We start from the raw sequence: 21,195 nt of genomic DNA, 5'->3' as shown, positions 1-21,195 counted from the left end.
CTAACATATAGATTTGTTGCTTTTGTAACTGACTCCTTTTAGTTTGGCCCACTGTTGTTCCACCTCTCCCATTTTCTCCCAGTCTTCAAGTTCCACCTCCAGGTACATATCCATTTTTGCAAAGTCTATATTTTTGAACTGCAAAACTCGGGTCTTCATGTGACTTCTCCATATCCTATTTGCGATATCAAACCATACTATTTGATAATCACTGAGGTAGGCACCCATCTGGACATTAGAGACATTATCCCCATTAGTGAGCACTAGATTGAGTATAACTCCCTCCCTCGTGGGTTCCATTACCATTTGTTTGAACAGAGCCCCTTGCAGAGCATCCACTATCTCGCTTCTTCTGGTAGATTCTGCAGAAGGGATTATCCAGTCTACGTCCAGCAGATTAAAGTCACCAATCATCAACACTTCCCCCTTCTTTCCGACTCGTTGATCAGATCTCTATCTAGTTTTTCCGTTTGAGTCGGAGGCCTGTACACCACTCCAGTAAAAATGGATGCACCATCATATTTTTTTAGGATGGCCCATAATGCTTCTTCTCTACCCCACTTTCCTTGTAGTTCAGTTGCTTGGATATTATTTTTTACATAAAACGCAACTCCTCCCCTTTTTTTGTCCTTTCTGTCTTTCCTTAACAAGTTATAGCCCAGTATGTCCATATCCCAATCATGAGAGTCCGTGAACCATGTCTCCATAACAGCAACAATGTCCAAGTCCGCCTCCATCATTAAGGCCTGCAGGTCTGGGATTTTATTGCCCAAACTATGAGCATTTGTAGTCATAGCTTTCCAATTTTTCTTCCTTGCTATGTTGCACTTCCTAGGAAACCTTTCTGTTTTTTTGGAGCTGAATGATTTTGTTATTTTTCTCCTCCCATGTCCTGTAGTGTTTGTATTGCTTGGGGGTGACAAAACAATTTCAAAGGCCATCTCCTGCCACCCCCATTCTTTAGTTTAAATGTCTGTTAATGTAAAATCTGAATTTCTCACTTAGTATCCTTCTTCCCGCTACAGACAAATGTAGGCCATCCTTTCCATATAGCCTTTTATTGCACCATACACGACCCAAGCTTCCAATGTATCCAAAACCATTTTCTGTACACCAGGTTTTGAGCCAGGTATTGAACATCTCCTTTTCCATGAACAGGTAATACTTATGAAAATGCAATAGCCTTTGCAGTGTTTCTTATCTTCATGCCTAATTTATGGAAATCTTTTTGAACTTCATGGATACCATTTCCATTGAGGTCATTGGTTCCCAAATGGATGATAACACTGATACAAAGTTCCTACTTTCTTCTTCAATGCCTTAGTAAATTAGGCCTTGAGCAAGCATAATCTAAAACTGTCAGGGAGCACATGCAATACTATCAATTATGCATAACATATTACATGGATACTTAAAGTAAAGGTTTTAATTCGGCCTTCTGATTGCTTAAATGCCAACTTTTTATATGAAATACAAGGTGGCATTCAGTGGAAAGTCATACATCATTAAAGTGTTATGATATAACCAAAGCAAAAGTAAAACTATTGCATCATTGTTGTGTGTGTGGACCCTTGGACCAAGATGGAGTTGGTGTAATCTGCAGGGAGGAGCCCTGCAGGTCCCCACTTTCGACTGGCAGAGTTGGCTGTGGCAGATGCCCAACTGGAGCTTCACCTATACCAGCCCTCATTCCTCTTATGTTGAGCCCTCAGGCACAGATCTCTGTTGAGGAGGTGGAAATCTGTGGAGATGGGCGAGTCACAGGCCAGGGTCCGGGGCAGGCTAGGTACAGGCATAAGCAGAGGCAGGCACTGGTCAAGGTGGGCATTGTTCAGGCATGGTCAAGAGTCAGGCAGTGGTCATTGGCAGGCGGAGTTCAATTGTGGTGAAGAAACAGGCAGTGGTCAGTGGCAGGCAGAGTTCAGTCATAATCGAGTGTCAAGCAGGCCAAAATCAAAACCAGAGATCAGTCTGAGGGGAGAAGGGGCAGATAGGCAGGCAGGGAGGTGAGGAACAGCATAGGCAAGCAGACAATGACACAGAACCACAAACTGAAGAGAAAGTCTGGGACCACAGCAACAAAGACTAGGAACACAGGAACGAACACAGGAACGAAAACAGGAATACACTGAGGCAACTTGCTCTACCGAGGTAGTGGACCTATAGTGCTCTACCAAGGTAGTGGACCTATAGTGGACCTATAGGTTGCAGGAAGGAAGGGCCTTTTAAAGGCCAAGTCTGTGAGGTCATCCTGAGGGGCTGTGGCCTTTCCCACTGCGATCCCTTTAAATTTAGCAAGGAGACACATGTGCGGACCTAAGAAGGTTGCTTCTTGCAGGGATGGGTGGCAGTGTCCTGCCTTGAGAGGGTTCCTCAACTGTATTCATGCCAACCCCCTTGTATTTCTCAAAATCCCAGGGTACAAAACTTCTGTGCAAAAACAGTCTAACAACCAAAAACAAAAATTATAGAGGGAAAGTGGTAGTTTCATATTTTGACCACTTGGTGATACACCAAATTCATGGTTCTGCTCCTGGTCTGGTTATTTTGCATAATCATTAACATACCACCTCCCTCCCTTCTAAAAAGCCAGAAACCCCACTAATAACTTTGCTTTTTTTTAAAATATATATAAAATGTTATATTCCTCTTGGGCAAAAATCAGTTCATTTCAACTTGTTTTTATTTATCCCGAAAACACCACACAATCTATTACCCAATCTTAAACATGTAGAAAATCTTCCATCCCACATGAAGAACCTCCCAACACGGCCATGTTTCGAAATCTTCAATTCCTTCATCAGGGGAAATGGTGATATCCTTCTTCCTTCCAGTTTTCTATCAATTTAATAACTTCTTTAGTATGGACGGGAACAAACCAGTCTTAATTAAACAGTCTTTTATAATACACCTTTGAATTCAAAAGCAACCAATGGAAAGGAGTTCTTACCCACTCATTAATAATGACTAATCCAATTCTTCATTAAGACCATTAGGCATCACTGTGTTTAATTTATAAATCCAAAACTGTTCACGAAAGTTAAGCCACGCTGCATAATCCCCTCCCCTAATAGTCCTTTGAACTTGATCAATCATAGTCCACCGTAATTCGTCAAAGACTTGCTGCTTCTCCATGCAGTGCTGAACAATAGGAGCGGACACATTCTGCGAGTATAACTGGGATCTATGTTCCAGCAGCTGTGTTCTAATAGCCCGACTTGTCCGATCCACATACATCTTCGGGCAGGGGCATACCAAAAGATATATTTCATATATTTCTGTTACATATCTACGTTTTATCCTAAATCCAGATATAGGCTCATTCCACTCCTCTCCTTCGATTGACAAGTCACACATATCACATTGTTGACATCTATTATATGAGCCCCTTAATAAGGCTACCTAGCCCTCCAAATGAGTGTGTACTAGATGATCCCGAATATTCGGACCTTGGGAAGTAGCTATCAGTGGATACTCTTTAAATATCTCATGTAGGGCTAGCACATACCAGTGTTTCCATATTGAAGCTGCTATAGTCGCCATAGATGTGCTATACTGTAGCACACATATCAATCTATCTTGATCTTTCTTATGTTGATATTCCAACAATTGATCCCTGACTGACTATTTAGCTCGTTTAACGCCCTTTTAATCACCGTACGGGGGTAACTCCGAGATTGAAATCGATCAGACAGGATTTGTGCTTGCACTTCAAACTCTTCCAAAGTTGAGCAGATACGTCTAATCCTGAAAAACTGGCTCACCGGTAACCCCCTCGTAAAGGAGGTCGGATGATGACTGTGATATCTTAATAAATTGTTCCGATTTGTCGGTTTACGATTCAATATAGTGGTAAGTCTGCTGCCATCACTGCCAACCCGCACATCCAAATAGGCAATCGAATCCCTGCTAGAATTATGTGCAAAATGCAAAAAAGGGTTTCAGTTGTTCATCCAGTTCACAAATGACAATAATTCATTTTCTGAAGATGGCCAAACAAAAAATATGTCATCTATATAGCAACACCAACATAAGATAGAGCTCCACCATCGAGACGGATAAATAAATTTAGATTCAAAATCAGCCGCATACAAGTTTGCCACCGATGGAGCTAAGGAAGATCCCATGGCTATCCCATGGATCTGGTGGTAAAATGTATCTTTAAACAGAAAAAAATTATTGAATAACACTAGTTCCATCAATTGTATCAAAAATGCCACAGGAATCCGTTGTGACTCAGTCATCAATCAATCTCTTTGATACAATATCAAAGGCATCCTTTTGAGGAATATGAGTATACAATGCCTGAATATCTATGGTCACCAACACATGCGACGAATCCCCCATTGGTATATCCTGCAGCTTTTTTAAAAATTGGCTCGCATCTTTTAAATATGATGGAGCCTATACCACCAACGGTTGCAAAAATGTATCCACAAGAGGGTCGCTGGCAGCGTCTTGCTGCGGGCAGCATCTTGGTATATTGGGGAGGCCTCTCTGTGCTGGATCGCAGTGCTCCTGGCTAGATTGGGGTAAAGGTGAGAGCAGCGGTCTGTGGGGCTAGCCCGTGAACTGCCAATCATAGCAGTACCCCGCCTCTTAAGTCCCCCCTCCAAAAGCCTTGGGGGGACTTAAGAGAGAGGGTACATGAAGAAACCTTCGGATCCCTATGGATTTCTTGGCTCAGGAGGTAGCTTCCACAACCAAGCAATGGGCTGGATTTTAATACCTACGTGCGGGAGTAGATTTGTGTGCGCAACCCTGCACGCACAAATCTACGCCCAATTTTATAACATGTACATGTAGCTGCGTGCATGTTATAAAATCTGGGGTCGGCGCTTGCAAGGGGGTGCACACTTGTGTACCTTGCATGCGCTGAGCCCTAGGGGATCCCCGATGGCTTTCCCTGTTCCCCCTGAGGCCGCTCCGATTTCGGAGCGGCCTCAGGGGGAACTTTCCTTCCGCCCGGCCCCCCCCCACCTTCCCCTACCTAACCCGCCCCCCAGACCTACCTAAAAACCCCCTCCCTGATCTTTATTTTTCAAGTTGCGCCTGTCTCTGGGCAGGAGTAGGTTGTGCGCATCGGCACTAGCCCAACTCTTCGACCCAGCCAGAAAGTATGGTTAAGTATGCAATTTATCCGCCTGAAACTACCATCTATGCGCCTCATTCCCCACTTCATCAGCCCATTTTCAATACTCCGCCGCGTAGGCTCGGTGTCTTACCAGCTTCAACTTCCATCCTCCCTTAAAATTCACAACACTTTCCATGTGTCGCTCTTAAAACCAGTGGTGCTGACATGGCCATCCTGGACTCCACCCGAACATTGGAGGACGGCTCCATCTACCAAGTCCAGGAAGTTCTCAATGTCTGGAAACACGGGAGGAAGTAGGAATACCTGCTAGCCTGGGAGGGCTTCGGCCCGGAAGAAAATAGTTGGGAACCTATCGCCAATATCTTGGACAAGGACCTTCTCGCTCAGTTACACCGGGCCCATCCCTCCAAACCAAAACCCCCGGGGAGGTGCCCTAAAAAGGGGGGGTACTGTTAGATGCTGCGGGTGGCCGCTGCGCCCCTCTTACCTCCTCTCCGGGTGTTGGCAGTCACGCGGCGGCAGAGAGTCGCTCCTGCCGCAAGCCTCGAGCCTCCTCCACTCCCATGGGTCCTGCCGCGGGATCTATGCCGCACTCCGCGGCGTCCAGGACGATTCCTGATCCCCTCTTCACAGCACCAGGCCGCAGGCCTACGTTCCCTGTAGCCAACATTGGGGCCGCGCCTCCAGAGCTGTCTTAAAGGGCCAGCACCCATTGATGCAGCCCAGCCTCCTGGATGATGCCAGGAGCTGGAAACTATTTATTGGAGCCTCCTCTTCCTGTTCCTCGACTTGGCAACGAGTCTGCTTCACTCTGGTGGAGTCTTCTGAGCTGCGTTGGTGTCCTGCTTCTTGTTCCTGCCTTCCGAGTCCTGTTCCTGCTCCAGCTTCCATCCTTTGGTTCTGACGGACGGATCTTCTGGCTTCTGACCTCAGACTGGCTATTGGCAACTCTCTGGCTTCTGACTTCGGACTGTCTTCTGTGATCCTTCTGGCTTCAACCTCGGACTGGCTATCGGCGACTCCCTGGCTTCTGACCTTGGACTGGCTTTCGGTGATTCTTCTGGCTTCGACCTCAGACTGGCTATCGGCGACTCTCTGGCTTCTGATCCTGGACTGACTTCGGACTCTCCCGGCTGTGAATCCACTGTCTTCGCAGGGGTCCACCTAAGCCCAGCTGGCCCTAAGCACCCAAAGGCTCAACTCATGGGGAATGGGGCTGGTACTGGTGAAGCTCCAGCCAGCCCCTGCGCCAGCTAAGCCTCGCCTCCCAACGGTGGGGACCTGCGGGGGTTCACCCTCTCAGGTAGCGCCAACTCCTCGGGCAAGGGGTCCACACCCTCCTTCGTCTTTACAACAAACACGTGTTTGGACACGCATTTTGGACACGCTAAACTTACACCCAATGCAATATTGAGATCAGCGCATCCAAAACGTGCGTCCAAACCAGCGAGTAGCTAATAGTGCTCATCCCATGTAAATTCCACGTAGATGAGTCTATTGGCTATTACCCTGCGATTCCAAAAATTGCCACGTAGCCAAGGTGCCCATTTTAAAGTGGAAAATTTAAAGCATGCCGCTCTCAAGGGCTCACTGAAATTTTTAAAATACTACTTTCTGTGATTTCTCCTATTAATACTGTTGTGATACTAAGTAGGAGGAGGCACAGAAAGCAGAATCATGCCGTGCTCAATGGCTAAAAAAAAAATCCTGCTTTCTGTGGTTCCTCATAGGGGGAACCACAGAAAGCAGCATCCCCAAGGGCTGGCTCAATTGGAACCCCTGCCGGCAGTAAGTGAAGGAGTGAAAAAATGAATATTATATTGCACGTAAATTAATATTATTATTATTAATATTAATTTATTCACTCCTTCACTTACTGCCGATTGGTCCATTCACTGTCACATGTCAGTGAAAGGACCAATCTCCTTTCAGAAGGCTGTCCTGAAAGGGGATTGGTCCTTTCACTGACAAGCATCAGTGAAAAAGACCAATCGGGAACAGCTCTGTTGGGGGTGGCAAGTGAGCGCTGGCCAGGCTGCTGTGGGTGCACAGCCACTCTCCTGAGCGCCTGATTGCAGAGTGCTAGGGATGCACAAATTACCCATTGCACGTCCCTTTTAGCGTAGCAGTTCATTTGCCTATTGCATCAAGCGCCCAGGAAGTGGGTATGTGCACATTCAAAAAAGTGCGCCCAGATTAGACGCATGTTTTTTACACGATGATATTGCATCTGCCTGTATGTATAGCCATCATCTGCACCCCCTGCCCACCCCCTGTTCAAAAAAAACATGACCTATGCACCCAAACTTTAGCAGACAGGAGGCTCAGGTTCACAAGGCTACCGCTAAGCCACAAGGCCGACTAGACAATTTTGGGAGACCTTAATCTATTTGACTTTTATGGCCCAGATTTTCTTTGCTTGTTTCTTGCTTACCTTTTTATAGTTTATTAAGATGTCTGTCCCTGGACTTTCCACATTCATTTTCTTTCTTGTCAGTGTGGCCTCTGAAAGAGAAGCACAGCCCCCCCCCCCCCAACCTGCTGTTTATTGAAGAAGTTCCAGTGCCACTGATGCGGTTCCTGGGCATCACTTTGGGTCTGATTTACTAAGCATTTTCTTCCCTCCTGTGTCTATGGGGAATCCAGCTCATTGTATTTTCTCTGGTTACAAGTAAGCCAAATGCTGTGCACACTAGAGATGATGCATCGGCCTTCCAGTTCCCACTATTAGTGCAAAGATTTTGAGTGCTATATAGGTGGAGGGGGTTCAGGGAATGGTAATGGGTTAAGGGGGTTAATCTAGAGGGGGATCACCGAATGTCAATTTGAAATGTTTTGTGGGATACCACTGCATCTTTTTCAGGAATGTGCAGCAGAGGTAGGGAAGAGCGGCAGAAGCTTTGGGGTAAGTTTCTGTCTAGAATCCTGAAATAATGAAGATAATCTGAGATAGGAGACCAAGGTAACAGTCTCCGAAGCAAGCCATAGATGACTTAAAAGAGTCTGTCAGCCTGAGGAATCTGTGATGGCCTATGCTTTACTCAATTGGTAGGGATATGCAGGGCAACCTTTCTCTGAATATTTGTGTCTTCATAAAGCAAACATCATTTCCTGTTTGAAAAGTTGTCATTATGGGTCAGTGGAAGATTTCCAGTTCAATTCCTATGTCGAGTTTTGCTCACCCCAGGTCAACTGGGGCTAGGGATGCCGTGGAGGCAGACAGAGACTGTTGGGAGGAGGGTGGGGTAGAATCATGATCATCATTAAGCAGGGCCAGTGCAAGCCTGTTTGGCACCCTATAACTAAAGCTTAACCTAGGATGTCAAATAGGCTTGCACTGGCCTTACTTAATGCCAAATAGGCTTGCACTAGAACTGTGTTTTACCCCTACAATTAGGCTTTTATATAATTGTGCACCCGATATGCAGACAAATTTAAATGCATATGTCTTATTCACACGGAAGTTTACCCAGACTGAGCAGAGGCATTCCCAGGGCGGAGTTAGGGAGAGGTTTACAATTATGCACGCATATGTTTGAAAACTCAATCATAGGTGCATAAATTTTCCATGCACCAAATAACAGGCTTAAGTATGTGTGTGAGTAGTTTTGGTGGGATATCTTGTACATATGCGTGAAAAGTGGTATAACTTATGTGTGTATTTGCCAGCTAATTTATGTGTGATGATACAAAATTTCACCCAAAATGTCCTTTATGCTATTGTTTGAACTTTGGAAAGTTTTTTATCTAATGTGCTTACCTTTGGGAAGCACGTGATCTTGTATATTTGCCTTCAGCTCAATTAGAAACACATCTTCCACTGGATCTTGAGTAAAGCCACCAATGTGAATCTGAAAAATAAATAAGCATATTATTTACATATCATTTATTTAGTTTATTGCTTGCTAATATAATTTTATACTAAAATATTATTTTGTACTAAAATAAATATACAATTGCAATGAATATACAATACCAAAACAAACAAATATGATAAAAAGCAAAGCAAAGCAAAGCAAAAAATCATGACAAATCTAAAAGGCCAGATCAGGCCATGTTCATGTTTTGCTGATTTCTGCTGGGGAGCAACCATGGGTTGCTTTATTTCCCAGAGGAAGTAGAGTAGGTTTAGTCGCAGATCACACTATGAACCTGTTTGGGTAACACCTATTAGTGCAGAAGTATTTTCAGGAAAAGCAGAAATTATCACTGTTTTCTTCTGTACATTTGTTTGCAAAAAGAATTGTCTCAACCTAGACATAAGCCAATGATGTTGTAGTGGGAGCCCAGAGCACTCCCTAGCCTCTGGGTCCAATTGTGGCCATATTTCAAAATGGCACCAGCTGGCTGTGTCCAGCTTTTGCCCCATCATGTGGTGGGGTGGCAGGTGCCATTTTGAAAAATGGCCACCACCAGGCCTAGAGCCTAGGAGGCGGTCCAGGCTCCCAGTGAACCACCAGGACTGGAATTGTGAGTAAGGAGGGGGATCCAGGCAGTGGGCTAGAGTAAGGGGTCATGGTCCCAGCTTTTGGTCATTGGATTTTTTTTATTGAAGGGGAGGAGTTGGGAATTGGGGGAGGGGCTTGCACCAGACTAAAATTTCTATGGCTTCCTCCAGGTGCAATAGGGTAGGGATGGGACAGGGGTCTATGCAGACACCCAGGGTTTTTTCTTTATTTTGGGGGGTTGACTGAGGACTGTTGGCCTCTTTAAGTGATGGCAGTCCCTCCTTGTTGAAGGTGTGCTGCAGGGTTGAAACGGTTGCGGCCGAGAAAAACTAGTTGAATCCCCTGAAGCAGGCGATAATAGCCGCTGAAACACTGCAATGTTGGGAGTTGATTAATGTGAGCAACGCGGAGGGCAGCATAAAAGGAAAAACAGAAAAAAAGAATTGGTTTTTGATTAAGCTTTGGAACACTGAGGTGTCGGTCAAGTTACGGCAAGAAGACTGCACGAAGAACACTGGGGTGTCGGTTAAGTCACGGCAAGAAGTTAAGATAAGTTGAATAGCGTGCACTTTTAAAAGTTTTTTTATATTAAAAAAAAGTGCGCAAACATAATAATATTGGGAAATAGTAAATGAGGTGAAACCAAGTGTTATATACACGGGCAAGAGCCAAACGACTGCATACATGAGAGCACATTAAAATCTGTTACTAATTCCCTTGTTATTACAAAAAGAAAAATTGTTATAATATAAATAATTTTGAAGTTCCTCATCTATGATGGTTATTGGTTGTATGACTGTACAGTGAGGATTTGTTAGCCTAAATTGAGAGATTAATAGAGTTTCATTACGAAGGACATATCCTGAAAGGCCATAAAAGAATTTATAACTGGGGCTGTCCTCACATTTCTCATTCCCTTTTCCTGAGTCCCCAGGGTGTGGACTCTTTCTTGGAGGTGAAGGCTAACCTTCTGGGCCCAGGAAGTAGTGTTCTCCCATGTGTCTGTGCTACCACAGCTCTTTGGGGCAGGTACATTTACCAACCAACTCACTGGATATGTGTTCAAATTAAAGTTTATTGAAATTCCTCTTAAAAGAATCAATAGATGCAAAACATAAAGTGTCCAGATACTTCAGTGTTCCCAGATTTACATGAAGCAGGATTTGAATGCTCTCTAATTCTGTGGAAATGTCCCTTCAAGCAAGGGCTGAGAACATGGGTATCCACTATGGTAAGGAAAGAGAATTATCCCAAGGTGGCTGGGAAATCCTAACAGTAACTGGATCCCTTCCCATAGTTTCTGAGGTTCACATTGAATCCCGAACTTCACCTGGCAGTGGCCTGTGTCCCAGTGTGGAAACTTTGGTTGTGGGGGTCCTGATGCTTCCTCTTCAAAAGACAGCAACTTTCCTCCCAGGAGAGAAGGCCTGTACTGGAAACGGTTATTAAAAGTCTCCAGTTCAGGGGAAAAGAAGGAGGCAGAAAAAAAATCTCCCTTTCCCCAGACGGTGGAAAAATAAAACTTAAAACAACTTAAAACAATCTCTTCTCACACTGGGTGCTTCAACCTCCTCTTATACACGTTGAAAAGGTGTACAGTCCCTCCTGACCACCCTAAGCAGGGGAAACAGGCTGCCAGGAATGGACCAGATCAAAAATGAAGAAAACCAGAAAAAAATGTAAAAGCTTCTTAAATATCCCTCATCCTTCCAGCCCTTTTATAGGAACTGGCAAGGCCTGTGTCTCTAAGAGAGACACAGTATCTAAGAGAGACACAGGCCCCCAGTCTAACTCTCTGAGTTAGGCCCCCAGTCTAAGTTAGACTGGGGGCCTAACTCAGAGAGCACACATCAAACATAACCTTCCCTTCTGAAAGCAAACTACATCTTCCCTACTCTCTCCTAAACTAGCCCCCCTGTGTGCTTAAGGGACCTCCTATTCCAGCCAAACTCTGGGGGAGATGCTGTATTGAATGGGTTGTCCCTCTGCAGCTGGCAACCAAAGGGCTGAAACTAAGGACATTCTAGTGGAGATCCCATATTTGCTACCAGTTAGTTTCATGGAGTATCCTCTAGTCCTAGCAATATTTAAAAGGCTAAATAACCATTGTCTGTTAACTTGTCCCACACCACTCTTTTTTTTTTTTTTTTTTTTGCAAACCTCTTCTGCAAACTGAAGAGCCCTAACCTCTTTAGCATTGCAGTTTAAAATTCATCAGTTCTCACCTCAACATGTAGGAAATGGCAGCTGAGCATCAAGAGACCTCATATCTACCTAGACATTTTGGGGGTAATTTTCAAAGAGTTGCATGATAGTTATCTGTATAGTATCAGCATATGCACATCAAAAGCAGTGTACACATGTCCATAATAATTTAAGATTATTATGTGCACAATTGTTATGCATATAAAATATAGGCACACAAGCCGTTAAGCCCGTTAAAACGGGCTACATTTAAAAAAATTTTCAGTCCGTTTTCGGACACTGCACTCGTCTACACTTCTTTTCCCTCACTCCCCCTTCCCCTCGCTCATTCACCTCAGTCACTCATCCTCCTCCCCCTCAGTCATTCACCCCCCTTCCCTCCCCTGCCCCCACTCAAACTCCCTTCCCTCACTCTCACCTCCCCCCCTCCCCCCCTTCCCTCATTCTCACCTCCCCCATCATTCTCTCTCCCACTCCCTCCCCTTCCCTCACTCTCACCTCCCATTCTCCCTCTCCTTCCCTCCCTCCCACCTCCCCCCATCACCCTCACCTCCCCCCAGTCTCATTCTCACCTCCCCCTCCCACTCCTTCCTCTCACTCACACCCTCCCTCCCTCCTCATTCTTCCTCCCTCCCCTCATTCTCCCTCCCTCCCCTCATTCTCCCTCCCACTCCCTCAGTCATTCCCCACCTACTCTCAATCCCCTCCCCCTTCCCTCTCCCTCTTATGCTCTTCAGCGTGGCCTGCTCATGGAGATGGGAGATCTCCGGGGATCCCTCCCCAGCGCGCACCTCAGCTGCTCCATGCCACCGCCGCCACATTGCCTCCCGATATCGCTGCCGCCGCTCCTCCCACCTAGTGTAGCTCGGCCCGCCTGACACTCGCATACCGCCGCTGCTCTGCCCGATATCGTCGCTGCCAATCTGCTGCTGCTGCTCCTCCCAGAGCCATCTTAGTTCCACTCTGACTGACGTACTCTCCTGCCCGCGCATGCGCAGTAGAGCTGCTCTCTACTGCGCATTTGTGGGCCATCAGTCAGAGCCCATTTATAAGGTAGATAATTTTTTTAAATGGGTAGAGACAGTGTGCATGTTCCTGTTTTACAAATATGTGCATATACTTTTGGAGCAGAAATAAGCGGTATTTTATAAACTGCAGTTTCCACCACACTGTTTATAAAATACTAGCACAAATCTCTGCAAGCCCACTTACGCATTCATTTGGTGACTTATGCAGGCTATTGAAAATTGGGCTCATGAGGTCTTCAGCTGATATTATGACTCTGTTGCTGCATAATTTTTCTTGACTGCCCTAAAAGATGTAAACATTCTGAGCTCCAAAGAACCTGTCCCAGTTGAAAGGATCAGTTATCTTGATCCCATCTGTGGAATTCAAAAAGGTGAGAACTGAATGGCTCAGGACTGCGATGGAATGCAAAAGGCTAAAATTCTGACCTTGACAGAGTATATCTGGAAGCAGACAGGCTGCACGCCCATGCGCACATAATAAGACGTAACATCTGTGATGAAAGGATCTGAGGCCAGTTGTTTGCTTGGAGAAGAGGGCTGCAAGAAACAATAGATGCGACTAGTTAAACGTTGGGTTCTCCAAAATACCAGGATCTTTTTTAATTTTACTCTAGTTTCCATCTGTTTTCAAGGTTGCCTACTGTCAGTAAATTTACTGGCAATCAGTAAAAAAAAAAACCAAAAAACCTCCTCCACAAAAATAAATTTCATGTTAGTAAAAAATGATGCAATGTCTAAAGTATCTATAAGGCTGGATTATCCAGGAGTTGGACTGAATATGGGCATGCAGAGGGCAATTTTCAAACCTCACCACGGCTACTTTTACCCAGGGGCGGATTGTGGGAAAATAGTGGCCCGGGGGATTTTTCTCCATACTGGCCCATGGGTAACCAATTACATATACAATATAATTTACATATATAATTTACATATAATTTACATATATATGTACACACCCCTATATTTCGGTATGGTCCTCCCATATCAACACAGTACTATTTGCCAACACTCAAAGAATAACAACCCCACCTATGAAAAAGAATACCACAAATATTACACCAGAATCTAAAATATCAATACACCTCCTATCAGGAAAACAGAACAGGCCAAGCTACTACAGATCCCTACAGAGAAACCACATGCTAAAATAATGCTTCATCTCAGTCTTTGCATGCAGAACACAAACTCTCACCAAATACAGAATACAAAATGAACGAGCACAAATGACAAAAACTGAAATGGAAACTCCAAGAAGCCAGACTCCATGTATTAACAATAGAAAAATAGAACCACCATTCCTCATAAAACACATAAAATCAAGAAACATAAAGCATCAGTTATAATAGTAAAACCATAATAAAAGAATATTTTAAAACTACTGATAAATAGAATTTCTATTAATTAAAATCATATACATTTTTTTACAATGTCCCAAACACTAATAAAATATTTCAAAACAGCACATATATCAAATAACATTCAATAATTAAAACTAATAAGGATTTAAAAAAGCCCCTGCTGTTCCCTTCTGTGGGAGCTCTTTATTTCCAGTCACCCTGATATTGTCGAGGATTAGGAGGTTATCCTCTCTCTCTCACACATACTCACATGTCCATTCTCTCGCACACATACACTGTCACAAACATACACATTCATGCTCTTATACCCACCATAACCTCTCGCTCTCACTGACACTGACACACTCTCAGGCTCTAAGACACTCCCCCTCCACACACACACCCACAAACTCTTACTCCCTTGGATTTTCTCATACACACTCATGATCTCACACTCACACACACACACACGCACCCACTGACCCCCAGGCAGGCTCCCATTCATTTTCACACCACTCCCTCCCCATCCCCCAGGCATGCACACATTCATTCTCACACACACAGACCCCCAGGCAGGCACCTATGCATTCACACACATACACCCCCAGGCAGAGTCCCTTTCATACACATGCACACACTAAAGGCAGACACCCCTTCTCTTTCTTTTGCCAACAACCTCGGAACCTCTCTCATTCCTCTGCTGCCACTGTCACTGCTGCCGCATGGCTATTGGGGAGGCGCCGATTGCTGCTACTGACATTGAAGCCCATTCTGCTGCCTCCTCTGTGCAGGCCCCGTGGGCTTCCACTTTCTCCATGCTGATCTCGTACATTGTGAGATCTGCATAGAGAAAGTGCTATTCTTGCACATTCCCAAAGATTACATGTGCCAATCACTAAAAAGTAATTTATTTTTTTTTTACCTTTGTTGGCTGATCTTAGTTTTCTAATCGGTTGGTCACAGGCTTTTTTTTTCCACCTTCCCTTTCTTATTTTTTTGCCAATTCCTTTTATATCATCTTTTTTTCTATTTCTTTTCTCTCCATCTTCTTCCCACACACTCAGGTTCTCATTCTCACATGCTTTCTCTCTCTTCTCACTCACACACACACACACACACACACACACAGCCTCTCACTGTCACATGCTGTGTCTCATACAATTATTCATACACACAGGCTCTCACTCTCACATGCTGACTATCATACAATCATTCATACACACAGGCTCTCACTGTCTCATGCTCTCTCTCATACAATCATTCATACACACAGTCTCTCACTGGCACATGCTGTCTGACTCACACACACAGCCTCTCACTGTCACATGCTGTGTCTCATACAATCATTCATACACACAGGCTCTCACTGTCTCATGCTCTCTCTCATACAATCATTCATACACACAGTCTCTCACTGGCACATGCTGTCTGACTCTCACACACACAGGCTCTCTCTCACTCCCACATGCTTTCTTACTCAAGCACAGGCTCTCACTGGCACGTGCTGTCGCTCTCACACACACATAGGCTCTCACATGCTGTCTCTGCAAACATTCAGTCCTCACTCTCACACACAATCTCTCAACTCATCTCATACACGCACACACACACTCTACAGACCCTCAGCCTCTCTCTCACCTCTGGGCCTCCTCTTCGCGGGTCGCCGCAGGATGGGCTCTGCAGCGGCCCTGATCTTCTCGGGTCGCGGCGGCCCTGCTACCGGGCCTCTTCCTCTTCTCGGGCCGCGGCGGCCCTGTTATCGGGCCTCTTCCTCTTCTCGGGCTGTTGCGATGATTCGCGGGCCGCTGTGATGATTCGCGGCGGCCCGTAAGCACTGCTCCTCTTCTGCACGCGCTGATGCTCCTCCTCCTTCCTGCCCGTGCGGCTCCGGCAATGTTTACTTCCGGGGCCGCACAGGCAGGAAGGAGGAGGAGCATCAGCGCGTTTCAACGCGATCTTTTTCTTCAGGCCGTGGTGACGTGAGTCTCACCACGGCCCTGCCGATCTGCCTGCTATATACGTGTCGCTGCTCAGCGGCAGCATGAGCATCCTTGCGCCCGGGGGCATTGGCTCCCCTCGGGATACCACTGCTCGCGGCACCCCCTAATACTTTGGTTGGAAATTTTATAATACAAAAAAAAAAAATCACGTGACAGGAGTGACCGGCCCACCGGGGGAAGCCCGATCCCCCGATAGGTCAATCCGCCCCTGCTTTTACCCATAGCCTAAAGGAGGTTGGGTTAGGTTGGATGAAGAGAAAAAATGCACAGGGCTTTCATTTTGATATCCCAGTACATATTTTTCATATAAACATTCGCACACGCTTCAAAGCGGGTGCAAATGAATGTAGGTAATAAGTATCTGCTACACACACACTCAGGGGGATTTGCCCCTTGAAAATTAGCCTGTAGGCCCACAAATACAATGTGTCCACTGGCCTGCACCCCCTGCAGCCATGCTGAAAACTTCCCTGTATAAGACCAGCCACGTACAAAATGATAATATTAAAATCTGTGTCCGTAAAAAAAGTTAGTTCATCGGTAAAAATCTGGAAGACCGTCAATAAAGAATACTTTTGATCAGTTGGCAACCCTGGCTGCTTTAGATGTACACAACACATTCACTGAAGTGATATATCAACAGAATTGCTATAGGAAAGGCTTTACCCTGTCACTGCTTTACCCTGACAAAAAAGCACAGCTTGGACCTTTGCACCAGTGCAGAACTGTGCAGGCCTGCACCATCTTTATTTGCTTCAGCCATCAGTGCCACCTCACTTCTTTGAAACCCTACTATTGCTGGCAAGCCAATTTCATGAGCATGCTTAATGCCAGAGGAAATTAATCCTCCTTACTTTGCCCAGTATCTTGTTTTTAAATGTAAGTCTTCTTTTACTTCCTTTAAAAATATCTGCTGTGTTTCTTGCCCATGCTTTAACTGTGCCTGACCTATTCATTAGCAGGCTTGTGAATATCATGAACAACCTTACAACAGTTTTATCATTGCCGTCCTTGCATCAACAGAGCTATAGAAATAAACATCTGAGTGTCAAACACATGGGCCTGCAAGCTATTTTTAGCCTGCCTGGTTAATTCTACCAGCCCACAGAAACTCACCCAGCCACTGTCACTTCCTGAGGTGCTGACAGGCTGTCCCTTGGTCTCCCAACTGAGCTTTGATATGCCTCCACAAATGAGAGCCTTCCATCCCAGTCTGCCTTCTTTCACTCCACCCTTCTCCTGCGGCTGCTGAACAAGTGGCAGCAGGAGCACAGACAGCTGATTTGTTGATGCCATCCTGCCGTCACTGGAGGTGATGTGCATGATGGACTGTCGCAGACCAGAGCTCCCATGAGGTCTGCCTGCCAACAATCTCTCCCATTAGCTGCAACATGGGAGGGATAGCCTTCAAAGCACCCTCTCCCATCAGCCACCTCCCACCTCCTTCCCAATAGATGCAACACTGGAGAGGGACCACCACCTCCCTCTAACCCAGCTGATTGGCCCACTTTAACTATATTTTCAGCCAGTCTGGCTCTTTGTAGAAATACCTTTTACATCCTTGAAATAACACACATTGGATGCAATTCTCAAACTGTCCATAGTGAGACAATGACCGCACAAACTTCTTACTTGTAGGTTTTGCAGCAATTTTCAAAGCAAAAGCATACACACATTTTTGCTAGGCATGCACAGCCTAGGCTGTCCATATATCTCTACCTATGTCTGGCCCCCTTGTTCCCCTGCCAGGGGCATTGCTTGGTACTTCAAACATCCGGGGCAAGGGCCCATAGGTCCATTCTTTCTCAAAAACCCCGCCCCCCTCCCTGAGAGTGGGGGAACAGGGTATGGGGAGGGGAAGGTGGCTACTGCAAGCTGGGTAAGGGCTAGCAGCCAGCACAAGAAATTTATGTGATAGTGCTGCAATACCTGCTTGAGGGGGGCAGGGATAGAAGCACTTGCTGATTGAGTACATGAGCAGCAGAACAACAGCAGAAGATTATATGTGGTGTGTGTGTACATGCATGCCCATGTAACGGAGAGAGAATGTATGTGCATTTGTGTCAGAGAGAGAGACCTGGTGCTATAGAAGAGAGAGGGGCAAGGGAGAAAGTTGGGGGGGGGGGGGGCTGTCTGCTGCGGGACAGGGGGATGGAGAGGAGGGAAAGACAGGTGGGAGAGCGAGACCTGGTGCTGGGAAAGGGGACCTGAGCCTGCTGCTGACCAAAGAAAAGGGTTCAGAGATCTGCGGCTGGACATGAAGAGAGAGAGAGAGGGGTTGAGGGACTGGGTAGGGGAACAGGCGGTTTGTGTACAAGGAGAAGAGAGAGAGAGAGAAAGAGAGGGGACATGGGGTAGATGGAAAAGGAGGTAGGAGCAGAGTACTACCATAGATAGTAAGAAAGTTGTCGGGATAGGGAGCAAGAGATGAGGCAAGGAACCCACATAGATGGTAAGCTCTCTGAAGCAGGGAATTATTATACCTGAATTCTCAATATGCTGAAATCTGCATTATTTGGTCAGAGTTTTCTACAATAGGGTGAACTGTATTTCTATGTAATGTCACATCTATGTAACCATATTTGCATATTCAAATTAATTCCAGCTAATTATATATGCAAATTCAATGCAATGTTTTGTCCTGCATTTTGTTCTCCTTTTTAGAAGAGAGTGTCCTTTTTGGGTACTTAGAGTTGGCCACCCTAGAACAGTCACTTGCTGGAAAAGTATATATCTGAAGATTTTAAAATGCCATTTACACATGTACTTTCCCTTCCACCATCCTATCTTAAACACCCATCCCTGGGAATGTCTCCTCTCATTATGGCTAAAAGTATGCAGCAGGGATGTAAAATATTAAATGGTTAAACAATTAACTAACTTGAATAGTCTTTTTTTTTAGGCTCAAGCTTTGTTGTTTAACAGTTTAAGAAATCATTTTCAAAGCCAGTAATGTGCATAAAACCTATTTGGTAAATGGCTGTACTAAAATGAGTGCATTTAAAAATATATGCGTGACCCGGTTATGCACATACTTTAACGGAAACTGAGCAAAGGTATTTTGGGGCGGGAGTGGAGAGTTGGGACCATGTCACTACTTGCGCGCAGGGAGCTCAGTTTTATAACTGTGCTTAAAAAGGTACATTTTCAAAATGTTACTGTTATGACTCCTCTCGTAGCTGTGCCACAAGAGGCCTTTCACCTTTTCTCTGGAGGCCGCACCGAAGCCGGGACCTTGCCTGGACAGTCTATCCTGGTTTTGTTCCATGGCCTGGGAGGCCTCCGTTGCCATCTGGGCCTACCTGAGGCCTCCTCTGCTTCCTCCTTGACTTTCTGGTTTGGCCCTCGCCCTTCTTCCTAAGGGATCGGCCCGCAGTTCTTCTCTTTAGTTATAGGGCCAGCTGGGTGTGGCCCATCTAAACTCCTCCTAGGGAGTTGCCTGCTTCCTGCTCTTCCTGTTTTGCCTTGCATTGGAGTTACATGCTCATGGATGTCTCGCCTTCCAGTTCTCCATCAGGCCTTTGTTCTTCGTTGGCGCTCCATGTCTCATCTTGATATATTTCCATGTTCCTGATGTCTGATGTCCTTGGTTCCTGATGTTGCTTCCTGATGCCTTGTCTTCGCCTCTGCTTCCAGAACCCCTGGTTCCTCAATGTCACTCTTTCCTGGCATGCTCTTGGTACATTGCCTGTCTTCTCATCCGCAGCTCAAGTCTCCAGAGGGTCATCCTTGCCCGAAGCCAAGTCCCATCTTGGTCCTGTTTCCTGTTTGAAGCCAAGTTCCGTCTTGGTCCTCCGTCCTGACTCTCGTTCCGGCCCTTGGATGTTCTTGGGGCTGCTCCATCCATGCCTAAGACTCTTTCTGAACCTGTGCCATTCCAGCGTGGTCCGCGACCAGCCTAGGATGGGCTGTGTAGGGCACGCCTTGGTACAGGCTTCTACCGAATCTTCCCGATGTTCCAGCTTCATCAATTCCACACCTCGTCTAGAGCCTGCTTTGCATTCTAGCGTGGTCCGTGACCAGCCCATAGGGACCGCCCGTTTACGGTGGGCTGTGTAGGGCGCGCTGTGTGGCAGCCTCAACCCAGTACTTGACTTTGTTCCTGAACCTTGATCCTGAGTCTTCGAAGTTCCTTGTCTACGTCTAGAGTCTCTATGTTCCAGAACCTTTGTCTGCTCTCGTCCATAGTCCGGCCTGCTGCTTCTTGTCATTCCTTGTGGCAGGTCTGAAAGGGCTGGGAATGGTCGGAGGACTGTTCAATAACCAACACTGTGTTGGCTCCAGAAGCATGCAGGTTTGGCAGAGGGTCAGACCATCCGTCACCACCCATGCTGGACACTCCTCGCCAACCCTCAGTGCTGCCTTGGAGTCCTCTGGGGTCATGCCGAGGCCCAAGGGCACACAATCCCCTCAAGATGGGATCGCTCTCCTAGCGCTCCCTTTCTGTAACAGTTACATATGTAAAAATTAGCATATACGTGCATAAGTAATCTCTACATGCATATTTAATAATTTATAAAAGTCCAAAATCTGCATGTATTTTCACTTTCATACACTCATACATACATGTAAAAAAGGTGTGGTATAGGGGCTTTCCAGAGTAGAGAATAGTTATGCACGAAAGTTGCTATTTTAAAAGATGCGTATGTACATTTTCCAATTAACTCATGTAGTATTACACTTGATAATTATCTGTCATAAGTAATACTAAACGTGTTTAATGTGTAGTACTGACTTGGTTGGAGGTCTGGGTGAACCAAGCTGAAGAACCAGGAGGGTCTCGATGACCTGGAGAAAGACTGGATAAACTGGTAATTTCATTGCCTCGTGCATGTTATAAATGTTGCGAGCGTGGGAGAGTGGTCGCTTGCTCGCGAGAGAGTGTGCCCTTAGGCCATAGCACGACCCCAGAAGAAGATACCAGGTTGTGCGCCGTGACAGGTGAGAAATATCCGAGCACAGGATTTTGTTTAAATATTTCACTATCTTTACAGACCAATCTAGAAAATTGTTGACCACTCCTTGGACTGACCTCGGATTCTGACCTCTGCCTGATTGACCATGTCTCCTGATTCTGGCTCT

The 21,195-nt window shown here is 45.7% G+C and overlaps 1 protein-coding gene across 1 annotated transcript in view; it reads right to left on the bottom strand.

Moving 5' to 3' along the window:
* The window catches only part of PIK3R6 (phosphoinositide-3-kinase regulatory subunit 6), a 276,075-nt gene that overhangs the window by 34,234 nt on the left and 220,646 nt on the right, over nucleotides 1–21,195 (bottom strand). The window contains 3 exon segments of the mRNA XM_029600333.1: nucleotides 7,530–7,600; nucleotides 8,856–8,946; nucleotides 13,203–13,313. Coding sequence (XP_029456193.1) covers nucleotides 7,530–7,600; nucleotides 8,856–8,946; nucleotides 13,203–13,313 — 273 coding nt within the window.

Source organism: Rhinatrema bivittatum, chromosome 4 (assembly GCF_901001135.1).
Source record: "Rhinatrema bivittatum chromosome 4, aRhiBiv1.1, whole genome shotgun sequence".
Taxonomy (NCBI): Eukaryota; Metazoa; Chordata; class Amphibia; order Gymnophiona; family Rhinatrematidae; genus Rhinatrema; species Rhinatrema bivittatum.
The sequence above is the reverse complement of the archived record's forward strand: the minus strand, read 5'-3'. Positions and strand labels throughout refer to the sequence as shown.